The 13,740-nt window shown below is 34.4% G+C and overlaps 1 protein-coding gene across 2 annotated transcripts; it reads right to left on the reverse strand.

Moving 5' to 3' along the window:
* Positions 1-1,419: 1,419 nt before the first annotated feature.
* Positions 1,420-4,850, reverse strand: LOC127126558 (uncharacterized). 2 transcript variants are annotated; one of them, XM_051055504.1, is made up of 3 exons: positions 4,492-4,842; positions 2,892-3,401; positions 1,420-2,032 (listed from the first exon to the last, which is right to left on the reverse strand). In XM_051055504.1, exons 1-3 carry the CDS (start codon positions 4,738-4,740, stop codon positions 1,802-1,804), a joined length of 990 nt encoding a protein of 329 aa, XP_050911461.1. In that variant the 5' UTR covers positions 4,741-4,842; the 3' UTR covers positions 1,420-1,801. The 2 variants fall into 2 exon arrangements, with proteins under 2 accessions (XP_050911461.1, XP_050911462.1); XM_051055505.1 differs by lacking the exon at positions 1,420-2,032 and adding an exon at positions 2,133-2,455 and having other exon boundaries at positions 4,492-4,850.
* Between the last annotated feature and the right edge of the window lie 8,890 nt (positions 4,851-13,740).

Raw genomic sequence — 13,740 nt, forward strand, 5'->3', positions numbered from 1 at the left:
ACGATTTCAAGATCAGTCGGAGATATTGCGAAGATGTTGAAGCGTTCACCTGAATATTGAAGTAATGTTACATTTTATTTTGAAATGATCTATATAATCCTAATTTTATTTTATGAATCTTAACTTCATTTGAAAAATTACATATTTTTGATTCTGCTACTTATGTGTCTGTTTTATGGAAATGTAACTATCGAAACATTCCGGATATATATCTTTAAAATAAAAATATAATAATAATAATAATAATAATAATAATAATAATAATAATAATAAATAATAATAATAATAATAATAGGGCGTCACTCAGAATGACATGTGTTAAATATGTGTTGGGATGCGTCTGAAGATGCATCTTCTGTGGATATTTTTTAATTTTCAAGTAGTGCCTAAAAAATATATAGAATAAAATATATAGAATGTATTAAAAAATCCTCACAAAATTTTATCAGTCAAAATTAAACCTTAAAAATAAAATCACAATTTACGTCTGAATTAGTTTTAGACTAGATTTCCAGCTTTAGTAATGCCCATAGTGCTGCGCCTGCAGAACCAATGTAGTAGGCACAATAAGAAGTGATGAAATTATTGAATTGTTGTTAGGTACAATGTGAATTAATTGATAAAATCCAATTTCAAACTAAAATATGATTAACTAAAAACGTTGTTATAAAGATAAGATCATTTCTTTGTTAAAAAACTTTAAAATCATGAAAACTTTTCTTTTCTGAACTTTATTTGTGTATTTATTTTGTTTCACTTTATATAGAGTTAAACCATTATTCATATTCAACGGGTAATACAAATTGTAATGTGTGCACTTTTTATTTTAAGTGATGCCTATACATATGTTATTTTAAGTAATGCAACAACAAATAAATATTATATTCAATTGTAAACGTTATTATTAGGGTGCAGCTCCGCAAAAGCCCGCAAAAAAAGAGACGGAGCAGGACAATCATATTTAAGGATATGAGCCTAAAATTTAGATTCATCCCGTAAAAAAGCAACAGAAAAAGCTCGCGGACACTGCACTCTTTAAGTCTAAAAATGTAAAATTTTACATAAATGTTCATGCCAGCAAAAGTTCGCGAAAAAAAACAAAACGAAACGGGACAGACACATTAAAGGGTGTGGATCTAAATCCTTGGTCCATCCCGCACTAAAATGCGGGCCAAACGGGCCCCATTGAGCCGGACTCATTTTACCACCCCTAATTGATACCATGATAATATAAATTTTAATAATATTCAATACTTAAATATAGAAAAATTTGTCTATTTTTTTTCAATGATTATCATCATGTTAAGGGCAGCAAATCCAAATCCCCTATATGTTAAACAATGGAGTAATGGGCAAGTTACCTATATCAGGTTTGCGAAGGGTAAAATTTTCAGAAATCATCTTTAAAAACTCATGAGATACATTAACTAGAATTGCTTCCAGGTTAACTAAATAATAAATAATGTGCAATAATATGAAGAAATAGTGTCATTACTAAAACCTTAATTTAAAAGTTCACCCTGATTCTTCCAACTCCAGGTGCCAAGCACTTGATCAATTGCAACTTACTTGGGGTCCTTTCAGAAACATGGTACCTCTGAAAAAATTTAGTCATCTCTACCAAAACCGTGCAAGGACATACAAATCTGAAATCATAATTCATAATCTCATAATACTAAGTTCCCTTAAAAGGAAACTTGACAGGAATATCTCTTGAGCAACTGTAACCCCCATCATTAAGTTCTTGGAGATTAAACTGATATACTTGTACAAAACTGAATTCAAGCAAAGAGTTGTCTGTTCAAGCAGACTCTGTTTTTGCGTTGACATCATTCTCTTCAGTAATTTCATTTGTGACTTGTTCTTCCAGAGGTACTTCTTGTTCCGGCTTTGCAGGCCCTGGACCGGCTGATACCTTCACCATTGATGGGCGTAAGAGGCGGTCACCAAGTTTAAAACCCTTTCTGAATTCTTGAATTATAATGCCATCTTCAAATTCATCAGAATCCTCACGCATAATTGCTTCATGTAGCTTTTACAAGTAAAGTGAAAACATAGTTTATCAGAAGAAAAAAACTCAAGATTATCAATTTTCTATACCATAAGAAACTTTCTAAAAATATTGATGAAAATAGACCAAGCACCATGCATTTCATTTGAAGCAGAGGCTGAGACAAAAATATTTGAGTCAAATAATCTTACAAGCATCAAACCAAAAATAACTCTTTAACTAAAAAATATGTGTTGACATTCTAAATACACATTTTGATACAAAGCCTACTCTTTCTTGACTCTGACACATTCTTAAACTCACCAAGTTGGCTCGAAACAATCCAGAATTGCTTAAGAGTTAAAAAGGTATCCAGGACTTCAGGAAACCTGAAGAAACTTTATACAGTGTTTGAAAAAATTCATCAAGCACACGATTGAATTTCGAGCCAACTGGTTTGCGTCCCTGCATAAATCATAGATGACAGCATTATGCCAAAAATATCAACAAAGCATGAGGTGGGCCAAGATATAGAAAACAAAGTTAAGAGATCTTTTGGAGAAGGGGGAAAAATACTTAAAACCTCAAGTCAATATGGCAATAATTCAAAGGTGACATCATACTCAGAAGCAAAAAAGATCACTAGTGTAAATGTAAAATGTCTACAAAAATCTACCAAAAAAAGTGTCCACCTACAATATTGAAATTTGAAAATTATATAGGCTTATGTACAACAAAGAGATATTTACTGAGACAGTGTAAATATAAACTGTTAGGTGCAATACTGCCTTTAAAAAAAAGAAGTTATCAGCTTCATTTGTGGATAAATCATTTCACCTGCATGATAGTGAGATTTTCTATAACTAGAAAGAGGATTTATTGAAATTGCTGACTAACTTACCATTGGATCAAAGGGACTTCCAACTGTCTCCACTGGTTCAACTCCAAGTGAGTTTAGAATTTCAATGAACTGCTTATATATGCTCTGATAGCTGTTGTTTACTTTCTCCTCTCCCTCTGTCTCCACCTTAATCTGAGCTTTGGCTCTCTCAAAATTATCCAATACAGGCAACAAAGTCTCTACAACTTCCCCCTGAGCATTTGTGACCAGTGAAAGGCGATCTCTCTCGGTCCTCTTACGATAATTGTCAAAGTCTGCACCAATCCTTAGTTTACGGTCTTTTTCTATTGATAGTTCTTCAGATAAAGAATCCACTTTCGCTTCAAGAGCTACTATCTCATCATCTATGGATTTAAACGAGGTTTCCAACTCAGCAATTTTGACTTCATCGTTATTAGCTAATGCTTCTTTGTAAGACTGTAGTAAGACTGTCAAAGTTAAAGCGGGTGTTTCACCAGCATCGCTAAGCTCGTCATCACCTGTACTATCCTCTGCATCAACTGGAGAATCCTGTTGAATTGGTGTATCAGAAAATTAACACAAAGAATGAACTAACAAATCATAATACTTTCCTTCAAGTTTGTCAACATGGAGAGTTCAAGTAAACTAATAGAGAGTATCTAATATAAGAGCAGTTAAAACGAATATAATCATCGGTGGCAGTGGATTACGGTTCAGAAGTCGCTCCCTTGTAACTTGTAAGTTGAATTCTTTTAAGCTGTGTCTAAGACATTGTAGTTTAATTTTAATAATTATAATTTGGAATTTCCAGGAGTTTGGATGCATCTTTGAATTAGCTTATTATAAGAAATAATCATATATTCATATATTCTTTTTTTGCAGCGTCCTGAGAAGACTTTATAAAAAATAAAAATAAAAAACAATTACAACAAAGAAAACATCAACCATCAAAGCCTTTTCCCACTAAATTGAGACAAGAGACAGTTGCATAAAATAAATCAATCAATGCCATAAAACTGTCGGAATATTTGATCATAAATCATGTATAACAGCAAACAATTTGAATTTGAATTCCTGCTAATGGTTTTTGCTTACAATATTCAGTTTAAAAACAAAAATTATTTCTCCAAAAACAAACTGAAACAAACAAGCACTACGCTGTAAGATTGTGGAGTCTGAAAGCTCTTAAAGCTTGCACTATAAAAGGTGAACTGTCTTCATCTTCACTACAAGACAGTTACACCATAGGAACCGGTCATTGGCTGTTAAGACTCTTTCTCCTACCAATCCTTTTCTATAAAAGGTATTAAGCATGCAACAATTATACATTTTGTTTGTGAAATAATACAACTAATATATAAAGGCTGATTTTCTGTTTTCAGTTATACTACACAAATATTATGGGGTTATTCAATTTGTTTCTTGCTATCAGGGTTTTGTATAAACAATAGTAAAAAATACAGAAAACAAATTGAAAATCATAGTTCTAAATTGTGGTCTTCGAGTGCAAAAAGCCCGCAATTGAGGCCACCACATAAAAGTTTTAGGGTTTCGGCAACAGCAATTGTGGACTTACTAGCGGCAATATCAATAAATAGAACAAAAATACATTTGAAATAAGAAGAAAAAAAATACTCACCGGAACCTGAACCTCAGGCGGGTCTTGAACTTGGGGAGCCTCGGTATCTCCGTCAAAAGCAAAGGGAACTAACTTCACGAACCGCGAGGAGGGAATTGGATGGAGCCGGAGGGATTTAAGTGGTGACGGCCTCCTTCTGGAGGATGTGACGGAAACCCTAGAGGTTTTGGGATAATTGGAGGAGGCGGAGGCGGTGGTGAGTAGCGTTGGGGATGCCCGGAATGTGGGAGTTCGGAGGACGGTGGCCATAGCAAGAGAGGGTAGAATGAAAGGGAGAGATAAGGGGCAAGTAGCGATTGGCGAATGCGCGATGTTTGGGTTGGGAGTTGAAGAGAAAATTAAATTGGTGGGAAAGGAGGGTCCGTTTGATGGGTTTTTGTGTTGTTTAATCTAACGGTTGTGGAGTTTCGTAGTTGGTTTTTGACAAAAACCCTTGAGAAAGATCTCGAAGATCCCGCACTAGTGCTTGATCGATTTTTGTTTTTTAAACATGCTTGATTTAATATTTGATTTTAAATTAAATACACAAAATTAGGCTGTGTTTGTGTTTGTTTTAAGATAAGAAAATAACATTTTTTTAGAATTCTGTTTCCATCATTATTATAATGGGTTTAATGGTGATCTTCTATTTCTATACAATGTAAAAAAGTTTTACACTGATATCCAATAAAAACTTATCATTTTATCATGTCATATAAATATTTTAAAATTTTCAGTTTGACTTAGCGAGATATGTAACACCCTGTTTTTTTATTAGATATTTTATTATATTTTAATTGTTTGCATTATACATTTTGATGATTTATTTTATGGCGGAGTATGTATCTTTGAGTTAGGGATATAGAGAGATGATAGAAGTAAGTAGAATAATTTAGAATTGTTTTGATAATTAAAATTAATGTTTTATTTATTTTTATCATATTAATTAGTGAATATAGAATAATGGGGACAAATATAAGAAATTGAGAAAGTTGGTGAGAGAAAGGAATATGAGATAATTAAGTGTGGGTCAAGTTGGTGATTTTTTGAAAAAATTTACCCTAAATATAAAAGGTTAAGAGAAACCTAGGTTTAGGGAGATTTTCACAATACGTGTCATTGGAGAAAAATAAGTAAAGAGGCAATAGACAAGGTAATCAAGGAAAGAGAGTGAAGGTTTTCAATTCAGAAATTTTGCAAGGAATTCAGGTAAGAGTGAAAACTTGTTCCAATAGTAAAGGGTATGGTAAAGGATAGAATGGATGAACCTTTAACCTTCTTAGGATTTGGTGTTTTGATTCATAATTTTGAATTGGGTTGCTATGATGGTTGTTATATGATGATTATATGATGAATTCCGTGTGTCTTATATGCGCGTATTTTTTCTGTTTTGATTATTGAACATATATTCACCATTGTTACAATTTCGAAGATTTTATACATAATCTTAAAATAATGATTAAATTATTTAATTGTGTTAAAACTGTAAATTAACTTAAGATAATTAGAGTATTGCATGAGTTGTAATTTTCTGAGCGTTTTGCTTTTACGGAATCAAAATCGGAGGTTCGGAAGGCCTCCAACGATGAAAAACGCAGAAAATTATGCATTCTATCTGTCACGATCGCGCTCAGCGCGGGAGCCTTTGTTTGTGTTTTTTGATCGAAATCGTTTTGGCCATAACTTTTGATCCGTAAGTCTAAATTGAATGTCGTTTGAAGAGTTGGACATTTAAAATAGAGGGCTATAACATTGTTTCAGGGATAAAATAATTTTGGTGAATATTTCATGTACATTTTTGGGGTTGAAGAAGATGAAAATTGTGTTGGAAATTTTAGAAAAACAATAACTTTTTAGTAACGATTTCGTGCACGGTTTTGATCATAACTTTCAACTCGTGAATCATTTTGGGTTGGGGTTTGAAGCATTAGAAAGCTGACTCTCATAGATATAACATAATGGTGATAAGTAAAATGTTTGAGTATTATTCTTATGCCTACTGTGCTGGTGAAGTTTTTGATCATACTTTCAATTAATAAATTGTTGACATATCCTGACGATTTTGGTCATAACTTTTATTCCGTAAGACCAATTTTGATGTCGTTTGAAGTGTTAGAAAGCTAACGCTCAGACCTATAACATGGTAGTGATTGTTGATATTTTTTAATAATATCCACATGCCTACTATGCTAATAAATATATTGGTTTATACGTTTGGTTAATGAATCGTTGCATTGTTGTAATATCGTGGTGTGATAATTATGTTGTTATGTCGATGATGTTAATATGTTAACGGGTTGCTGCTATTTGTTGATATTATTCATATGGTAACATGAATTGGTTGTTGCATGATGAATGATGTGATGCATAAACGATGAGATGTGTGTGGGGATCCTTTAGGTGAACCTTGTTGTGTTAATGCATATTATTTGAGAGTCATGCATCTTGGTGTATGGGCTTCAGTCTAATTTTGGTGAGCCTCAATCCTATGGTGATGGATCCGAGTGAGTAGTTAATTCCTATTATGGGGGATTAGTGAAGCATTACCTATGTTGATGGTAACGAGTTTTGGTGAATCTCGATCCCATTGTGATGGATCAGGTGCGAGTAGTTAATTCCCATTATGGGGGATTAGTGAAGCGTTACCTATGGTGATGGTAGCGATTTTGGTGTGCTCTGGTTCCAAGAGGGAATTGATCCTATGATGGGGATCATGGAGTGAGATGAACCTGAGTGTTCATATTTGGTACCACATGCATGTCGATTCGGTGTTAAGTACATTGCATGTATTGGTTGTTGTTGATGTGTTGTTGCATATGATGTTAATGATAATTGAGATGTGGTTTTGTATGATGTTAATGATAATTGAGATGTTGTTGTGTATGATGTTGATTATGATTTCGATGTAAGAATGTGATATATTATTGTGCATGATTTTGTAGATGTTGTACTTTATTCTCCATTCTATATCGTTATTATTGAAATGAATTCTCATCCTTTCTGTTTGAATGTTGCCTTTCATGGTCATCGTGCAGATACTCAAGAGTAGTATTATTGAATTAAGTGGATGGTAGATCTTGGATTACTTCTTAATTTTGTTGCTTTTACTAGTGGTACCTTGCTCTGATCATATAACATTGGGTTGGGTTAAACACTTATTTTATTTCTTATGTCTGGTTATGTTGAAGTCATAAGACTAATCATGTTATTGAGAATTCTTAAGATGTTGAGTTGATTGATTACAACTCTCTTATTTTGTTATTATAATTGAAGTTGAGACTAGATGTTATTACTTGTTTTATCTTCCATAATTGTGATGATAATTTCGATGCGATAATACTTTAAAATGGAAGTGAGCATGCGGTGACAAGTTATGAATGTCTTATTATGTGAATATATAATACCTATCAGATGATATGGGTGTCATGTAAACATCTCAGGTATGATTAAGATAAGTTGGATGTCGTGTAAACATCTCAGGTATGATTAAGATAAGTTGGATGTCGTGTAAACATCCTTATTATAAATGTGTGTATTGAAATTTACTGTTGAAACTCGTGTTACGGAGCAGGTCATGTGTGTTATGAATGTGTGACATCCTACGCGGTTTTATTTTATATTTAAATTAAGCGATAAATTATGTGTGGGGTTTAGGGTGTTATAGGATGCATGGTCGTCATTGGTCGACACTGTAAAATAAATTTACATTGTCAGTGCATCACCCCTTTTCTATCTTAGTATTATTTGGAATAATATTTTTATTCAAATGTTTGACAAAAACTAAAAATTTTAGAAATGTTTATAATATTTATTTAATTTAAAAATTATAAAAAGTTAAATAAATAAATAAATGTGAGTAGTAGTGAGGAGTCGTAGTTAGTGAAACTTTATTTCCGTGAAAATGTTGGATTCACATCCTTTAAACCTTGAAATAAAAATAGAAGAATCATGTGTAAATAAAATTCCTGGAAATAAAATATATCTTCGAATAATTTTTTAAAAATTGAATCAAACATGAGAATGTTGCATAGAAATATTTTTTACAACCTTGAAACAAATACACCATTAGTTTTTCCAAAAAAATTTAAAAGCATTAGCTCCTCCAATTTGAAAGCATAAAAACAAAAACAAAAATTAACAAAATCAAAAATCAAGTTAGCAAGCCCATATCCACTCTTAACAAATTCCTTTATGTCTTTTTCTATGTGATCATACATGTAGTAACTTACATTGGCAAACTTATTATTTTCTGTATGAAATATATGAGATATTTTAAACCTTAGACTCCTAATGAAATATATGAGATATTTTAAACCTTAGACTCTTAATAATATCCAGACACCTCTTCCATTTGACTTTGAGTTGCAATGAAATTATATTTGAGTTTGAGAATGTTTAGATAGTGTAGTGTTATATTTATAAAAAGTCCCATCTACAACGATGGCTTTAGGTTGTCTCGGATGAGACGATGATAGAATGTCGCCTAAAGAGAGGTATCACTTTGAGCTGTGGGATTCCATTGCCCCTACGTGGAAAATGTGGGATAAGACTCTTCTTGGGTAGAGAGAGAGTCAAAGTCATTAACTGACTCACAACTTCATTGGAAATAAGAATTCAGTTGTCCACCATTGATTGAGTGGACGGTGATTCTTTCTAAGAAAACCTTAGACCCTAGAGGCCTTTATAAATATATCTCCCGTCAAAGGAAGAAAGGGAGCAAATTATAATAGACAGACCCTAAGTGATACACATTCTCTACACTCTAAAAGAGCACAACATTTACTACAATCTTAACACATGACTACCTATAATTATACATTTGCTACCAAGCATCATCGGTCATCATTAGAGACTTTTATCTCATGTGAGTCGGTCTCCTAAACTATCTAAAACACCACCGTATATGGCTTCTCTCTATCGTGGACAAGTTATAACCACCATATTATGTTATAAACATATTAATGTCTATAAGTCTCCCCGCTCTTGCATGGGGAACATGCACACATGTACTTTTTAACTAGTACAATGACGTCCATTGTGGGTCCCCGATAAAACTAATTTGGGTCACACGCCTAGTCTAATTCCATCAATGTTCCTACTAAAGATGGTCGTCAAAACCACAACCCATAACACAAACACCATTGCCAGAGGTTTCGCTGGTGGAGGTCACTCAAGATCTTCCTATAGGAAATACGCAAAATAGGTGTTTGCGAGAAATTTAATATTTCATGGCTTCCCCATAAATTCCCTATGGAAAATAGGGGTTAATATCATCTTCTCTGGGGAGGACACTCTTAGTTTCAACCCTCGCGATGATAACCATTTAGTCATTATTTTGAAACAAGGAAACTGGGACATCAAGTGTGTTTTGATAGATTCTGGCAGCTTTGTTGACGTCCTGTTTTGAGATGTCTTCCATAAACTACAACTCAACCTGAACGAAATAAAAATGTTCAGTGGTTCTTTGAAGAGATTATCAGGCAAACAAGTGCAAATAGTGGGCCACATAACCCTGGAAACCACATGTGGCGAGGAAACTAACGTCGGGGCGATTGACGTTATCTACCTCATTGTAGACGTCATATCACCTTACAACATCATCCTTGGGCGACCGACTATCAATGCTCTAGGAGCAATCATATCCATTATGTACCTGACCTTGAAATATTCATTCCCCAATGGGTGAGTCGGTACAATATGAGGGGACCAACAAGTAGCTCGTGAATCTTACCTAAGTAGCTTGGAAACAACCAATGAATAGCTCACCCTTGTTGATGTTCCCCCTTTCTGAAGTTCCAAATAATGACTTTGAGTGTTGGAGCCTCAGATTGAGAGCGGAAGCCGAAAGGCTAACTCCCATGTGAGATTTGAAGGAGGTACAGATAGGTCCTCACGCCCATTAGATAACAAAGTTATGTACATTTTTGTCTACGGAGGAGGAAAGAGAACTAGTCGGCCAACTCATTAAGAATGTTGACTTGTTAGTCTAGGCTCCCTCAAACATGTAAGGAATAAACACCAAAGTGGTAAGTCATCACCTTGCCATACACCTTTCAGCCAAACCAGTGGCGCAGAGGAAGCGGAAAGTTGGCCAGGAAAAGAGGGTTGCCTTTGATGAAGAGGTGGGAAAGATATCTGACATCGAGTTCATCACGGAAACAAATTATTCTGCATGGTTAGACAACATAGTCCTAGTATGTAATGCTAACAATAGGTGGTGCATGTGCGTAGATTTTACTTATCTGAACGTCGCTTTCCCCAAAGATCTGTACCCACTACCAAACATCGATTGCCTCATTGATGGATCATCAGGATATCTCACATTGAGCATCATGGACACTTACTCAAGGTACAACCAAATTCAGATGGTTCCCTTGGACACGCCCAAAATAGCCTTCATGTCAAACCATGACAACTACTATTATAATGTCATGCCTATCAGCCTCAAGAGCGTCGGTGCCACCTACCAGCACCTCGTGGATGTTATTTTTGCCCACCAGATAGGCAGAAACCTGGAGGCTTACGTTGATGATATGATAGTTAAGATTATTGATTGGTGCAGACATGTAAAGGATTTGGAAGATGTCATACAGTCCGTCAAGAAGTATGATATGCGCCTATACCCCACCAAATGTTCTTTCGGGGTCTGTTCGGGTAAATTTATGGGGTTCATGCTGACGCGGAGAGGTATCGAGGCAAACTCATACAAGTTCCAAACATTCATTACGATGAGGAGCCCCGTTAAGATGAAGGAAGTGTAACAGCTCACAAGTCGCCTCACCGTCCTATCTCGCTTCCTTTTCTGTGCCGAATGTAACACCCCCTGACTCGAAATTTAATAAGATAGTTCAAATGAAATTTCACAATTAGAGTCTCACGCATGCTTCACCATAGCATAAAAACCTCAACATAACATAGTCATTTAAAAACAAGCAGCGGAAAATTATTAAGTTCGACATATAAGTTTCAACATCAAAAGAATAATACAACTCCAACATAAGTAAGGCATAAAACAAATAAAGAGTGAATACGTTATCCCTAGTGCTACATATCAGAGTGACTTCTCTAAGACCCAATGTTAAAAGCTAAAGAGGCATCCATGTCTTCCTCTAACTCAAATAGTTACTCTTATGCCTGATTGCCTGTACTTCAGAGGAGCACAAACGCCACAACAACAAAAAGGGGTGAGAATCCATGAATAATTGGCTTGAGGTGGGGTAATCTTATACCCCTATTATGGGGTGCGAGTCACAGAGACATTTGAAAAGGTGAAGGAAGAGAAACACGCAGTTCCATTCACATATTCACACCAATACTGGTAGAATATCATATATACATAACATGAAGGTTGAAGTTGCGAAAAAACTATGGACAAATGTTTTCAAACCTCTATCTCAAAACCAGTATAAGGGAGACGAATAACCATAATGGAGAAAACATATTCATAAAGAGGAATGACGCACACATCATACCTCTCACATATTCTCTCGTCCTAAAAAGGACTTACAGTTCCCTAGTTAGAAGATAAACTAACTTCTGTAAAAGCGTCGTCAAGACCTCCTGGTCTGAAAAAAATAGAAGTAATTGAAGAATAAACAGGATTCATCCAAGAGGATGGAATATCCTTTCGAGACAGAAGAGCAGAACTTTACAGTTACAGGAAATAGTTAAACTGTTATAGGAAATAAAAGGCAGATGAGCGAAATAGTTAATGTGTTAAACTGAAAAAAGGAAAACTCATAAAAAATAAAGAGGATACTTATTACCCTAAAAGAAAACTATGTTTTGGAAGGCAAAAAGCTTCACCAAACATGTATAATCACTCACACGAAATACTCAAAGAAGTTTTAGTTTCCAAAAAACATAAGGATGATATATGTGAAAAGACATTTTAAAGTATGGTGTATTAAATGTGTGGTTCCTAAAAATAGTTGAAACGGTTCCCAATTATCTGTCTTTAAAATAATCGGGGGTTGGCCGACATTTGGGGTTATAACATTAAACCTCCGCCTTCTTACAAAATGGAAAGGGATTGGGAGATAATTCTTTTAGGCCGGCTAGATCAACTTCTGATGAATTTAAACTGACCATACCGATCTCGGTCATCAGTCAGATAAAAGTCTCATTTCTTCCAAAATCTTCATAATACACGAAAATGATCATTCTAGTGATTGTCAAAGATCTCATATGTAAAATATCCAATGAATCTCCGCAATTTACCCCTAACTAATGCAAGTTAGTTATTCCATATTTACTATATAAAGAGAAGATGTCAAAATCAAGTAACAGGTTTTAAAGGCAATTTCATTTCACTATTCTTCCTCGAACTGACTTTAGCGTTGGAATGCTAACCTTCCAGGTGTTGAAAATATAGCAAGTGCGAGTAGTATGGGTAATAGTCTCACATTGGTTGAAAATATGGAGACTTAAGTATTTATAAGTGATAGAATCTACCCACCTATCACCTTACAGTTTTTGGTGAATATGTGTTGTGTCTCTCACAAACATGTTGCTCTAAAAGAAGAAGTCCCATAATGTTCAATGCTCCCTAGTAAAAAATTCTTCCAACACATGGTATCATGAGTATTTGGTTCGAGAAAGAAACTGATTTACTTGTATCGAAAGTCAACGACATCACAAGAGTGGTGAGTAAGAAACGTCTCGTTGAAGAGTGTCAACGACGCCACAGGGGTGATGAGTAAGAAACGTTATCTGCGGTACAAGAGTTTGTGGAAGTAAGAAGAGTTTCCACTTGAGGGGGGAATATTATATACTCACATCTGAAGGAGAGTGTTGAGAATGTAGCAAGTGTGAATAGTATGAATAATAGTCTCATATTGGTTGAAAATGTGATACTTAAGCATTTATAAGTAAGAGAATCCATCCATCTATCACCTTAAGTTTTTGGATAAATATGTGATTTGTCTCTCACAAAGGTGTTGCTCTAAAAGAATAAGTTTCACAATGTTCGATGCTCCCTAATGAAAAATTTCTCCAACAGCGGGTCCCGACTCCTCCGCATCGGAAGTTGCAATCCACCATCACTTTTGTTTAACCTCTCATTTCTAATTCCAAACATAATAAATATATAAGAGGTGTGTTTATCTATTCTTTGTATCTTTCCAGAACAAATATATATATTTACGCGTTTTTATTTTTATTATTAAATACACAAGTTAATTTATCAATTTTATTAAATACATCACTCTTAAACTTGTATGTATTTTTTGTATAAATGTTTGTTTAGTTTTTAACTCGAAAATAACATTA

This window comes from Lathyrus oleraceus, chromosome 3, assembly GCF_024323335.1.
Source record: "Lathyrus oleraceus cultivar Zhongwan6 chromosome 3, CAAS_Psat_ZW6_1.0, whole genome shotgun sequence".
Taxonomy (NCBI): Eukaryota; Viridiplantae; Streptophyta; class Magnoliopsida; order Fabales; family Fabaceae; genus Lathyrus; species Lathyrus oleraceus.

Excerpts from the sequence above, each read along its gene's own strand:
- LOC127126558 (XM_051055504.1), bottom strand. The coding sequence starts at position 4,740 with ATGGCCACCGTCCTCCGAACTCCCACATTCCGGGCATCCCCAACGCTA. Across the intron at positions 3,402-4,491 it reads CGCCTGAGGTTCAGGTTCCG|GATTCTCCAGTTGATGCAGA; the intron begins GTGAGTATTTTT and ends CCAATTCAACAG. Across the intron at positions 2,033-2,891 it reads GAAGTCCCTTTGATCCAATG|CTACATGAAGCAATTATGCG; the intron begins GTAAGTTAGTCA and ends TACTTGTAAAAG.